The sequence below is a fragment of the Nomascus leucogenys genome, chromosome 6, assembly GCF_006542625.1.
Source record: "Nomascus leucogenys isolate Asia chromosome 6, Asia_NLE_v1, whole genome shotgun sequence".
In the NCBI taxonomy this organism is placed as follows: Eukaryota; Metazoa; Chordata; class Mammalia; order Primates; family Hylobatidae; genus Nomascus; species Nomascus leucogenys.
The window spans coordinates 8783899-8786696 of record NC_044386.1 but is presented as its reverse complement, the minus strand read 5'-3'; the positions used below and the strand labels follow the sequence as shown (position 1 = coordinate 8786696).

Here is a 2798-nt window from a genome sequence, read left to right as displayed (position 1 = left end):
TTTAGTCTTGGGATAACTGGAAGGTACAAACTATACTTCATCTACCTTTGTCCCCTCATAGTGGTTCTGCCACTCTTGAACATTTGGCAATGTCTCGAAACATTTTGGTTGTTACAGCCTGGGGAGGACATCTAGTGGGTAGAGGACAGGAATGTGGTAGACATTCTACATTTCCTAGATTGCACAGGACAGCCCCTGCCCTAACAAGGAATTATCTAGCCCAAAATGTCAATAATGTAAAGACTGAGCAAACCCACTTCAGCATTACAGGCAGCACGGTATACGTATTAAGAAATACCAATTTAATTTTTCATAGTGCGTTAGAGAGTGAAAGCAACAAATTCAATTATGTACTATTTTATCTTTACTTTTCTACTAGAACAACTAGCTCATGTCATAAAACTCTCATGGTTTTGGAAAAATAAGAGGGAAAAGATTTTAACCCCTGAATTACTCTGCAGATGCTGACCAGGGGTGAACAGTGCTGAGTGCTTGTCTTCATTTCATTGCACCTTACTTTCCTTTAGGCCTTTGACCTGGTGTACACACGTATGTGCAAGGCTAATTACTTTGATTTTATACTTAGTGATACTTTTATTATGTATTTTTTATTCTATAACTATTTTACAGATAGTTTTGAATTGCTCAACCGTTGCATATTGGAGAACTACTCAGGAGTCCTATGTTGTTGGTTGTACCATATCATCATAACTTAAGTGAAAATTTCAAAAATATGTATTTTTAAAGAGTACACAGATAACATTAAGTAGAATCACACCTGTAGGCAAAATCAATTATTCGTAGTAGAGATGAAGAATTGAGTATCTTTGGCTAATTACTCTGGAGGAGCTGTTCTCCCAGCTGTCTGAAGGTGTCTGATTCCGTTATTTGCCTGTGATGACTTTGAAAGCTAGGTAAACCTGTAAAATGCAAAAGCCATCAATAAGAAGCAAATTGTTGCTAGAGTATCTCCTCCTTATTTGACTGTCTCAGAAATAAATAGAGAAAGCAGTGACATAAACAAATGTACACCACCTTCCTGCCCCATGACTTTATTGTTAGTCTTCTTCCCCAGAGGAGTCCTGATCTAATTGAAGAGCGTGAACAACCCAACCTGTCCAAAACTCTATAACTTCATTATTTTTTAAGTAAATAATTTTTTATTCCTAAAATGCTAGAGTCTCACCTCGTTATCTATTTTCTTCTTGCAGTGATACAATTTCTTCTTGGGACTTTCACAAATGGCATCATTGTGGTGGTGAACGGCATTGACTTGATCAAGCACAGAAAAATGGCTCCACTGGATCTCCTTCTTTCTTGCCTGGCGGTTTCTAGAATTTTTCTGCAGTTTTTCATCTTCTACGTTAATGTGATTGTTATCTTCTTGATAGAATTCATCAAGTGTTCTACAAATTGTGCAATTCTCTTATTTATAAATGAATTGGAACTTTGGCTTGCCACATGGCTCGGCGTTTTCTACTGTGCCAAGGTTGCCAGCGTCCCTCACCCACTCTTCATCTGGTTGAAGATGAGGATATCCAAGTTGGTCCCATGGATGATCCTGGGGTCTCTGCTATATGTATCTATAATTTGTGTTTTCCATAGCAAATATGCAGGGCTTACGGTCCCATACTTCTTAAGGAACTTTTTATCCCAAAATGCCACGATTCAAAAAGAAGATACACCGGCTATACAGGTTTTCTCTTATGTTGCTGAGTTCTTAGTGCCATTACTTATCTTCCTTGTTGCTGTTCTGCTTTTGATTTTCTCTCTGGGGAGGCACACCCAGCAAATGAGAAACACAGTGGCCGGCAGCAGGGTTCCTGGCAGGGATGCCCCCAGCAGCGCGTTGCTGTCTGTCCTGTCCTTCCTGATCCTCTGCTTCTCCCACTGCATGATAAAAGTTTTTCTCTCTTCTCTAAAGTTTCATGTCAGAAGGTTCATCTTTCTGTTCTTCATCCTTGTGATTGGTATATACCCTTCTGGACACTCTCTCATCTTAATTTTAGGAAATCCTAAATTGAAACAAAATGCAAAAAAGTTCCTCCTCCACAGTAAGTGCTGTCAGTGAGAGAGAACTTTGATCAGTTCAAAGAACCCATGATTCAATGACTTACCCACGCCTGCCACACTTCCCTCAGCCAGACAAAGTAGCCTGTTCATAAATATACAACACGTCCCCTTCAGGCCTGTTTATCCGGCCTGAGGTATTTCTATGAATTTACTACTTTTTCAAGCAGTTAAACTGATTTTGAAAGCACAACATATGTTGATGGATTACATCAATGTCAATATCCTGGTTGTGATATTGTACTATCATCTTGCAAGTTGTTACCATTGGGAAAACTGAGTAAATGGTTCAGGGTCTTTCTGTATTCCTTCTTACAAATGCACTCAGATCTACAATTATTTCAAAATTAAAAGTTTGATGAAAAAGAAAAGCACATGTTTGAACTCGTGATGTCAGAAGGACACATGAATGCTGTATGGTCCATGACTATCCGATGCCTAGTCTTCGATGGTTTATCCTGACCTTAACGGGCTGACTTCATTTCTTGTCTACCTGGATATTATTTCTGTTCTGTTTGTTGGAGTTGCAGGCAATGGATCCATTCTTTCTCCTCAGATCACAAACAAAGCAAGGACAAGCAGGCCTTCTCCATCCTTATAAGCATATTCTCCTACTTCATCCTGCAGAGAGCCTAGATGCCATGGTGACATGGGCAATCAACTGATAAAGGGGAAGGCAGAGGAGGAGGAGGAGGAGTCGAGGACGGAATGCCTGTTTTCCATTTCTC

General features: G+C 39.7%; 1 protein-coding gene across 1 annotated transcript; it reads left to right on the top strand.

Annotated features, from left to right (window-relative positions):
- Positions 1-858: 858 nt before the first annotated feature.
- Positions 859-2217, top strand: TAS2R1 (taste 2 receptor member 1). Its single transcript, XM_003263158.4, has one exon. It carries the CDS (start codon positions 1172-1174, stop codon positions 2069-2071), a length of 900 nt encoding a protein of 299 aa, XP_003263206.2. The 5' UTR covers positions 859-1171; the 3' UTR covers positions 2072-2217.
- Positions 2218-2798: the final 581 nt, after the last annotated feature.

Excerpts from the sequence above, each read along its gene's own strand:
- TAS2R1 (XM_003263158.4), top strand. The coding sequence starts at position 1,172 with ATGCTAGAGTCTCACCTCGTTATCTATTTTCTTCTTGCAGTGATACAA.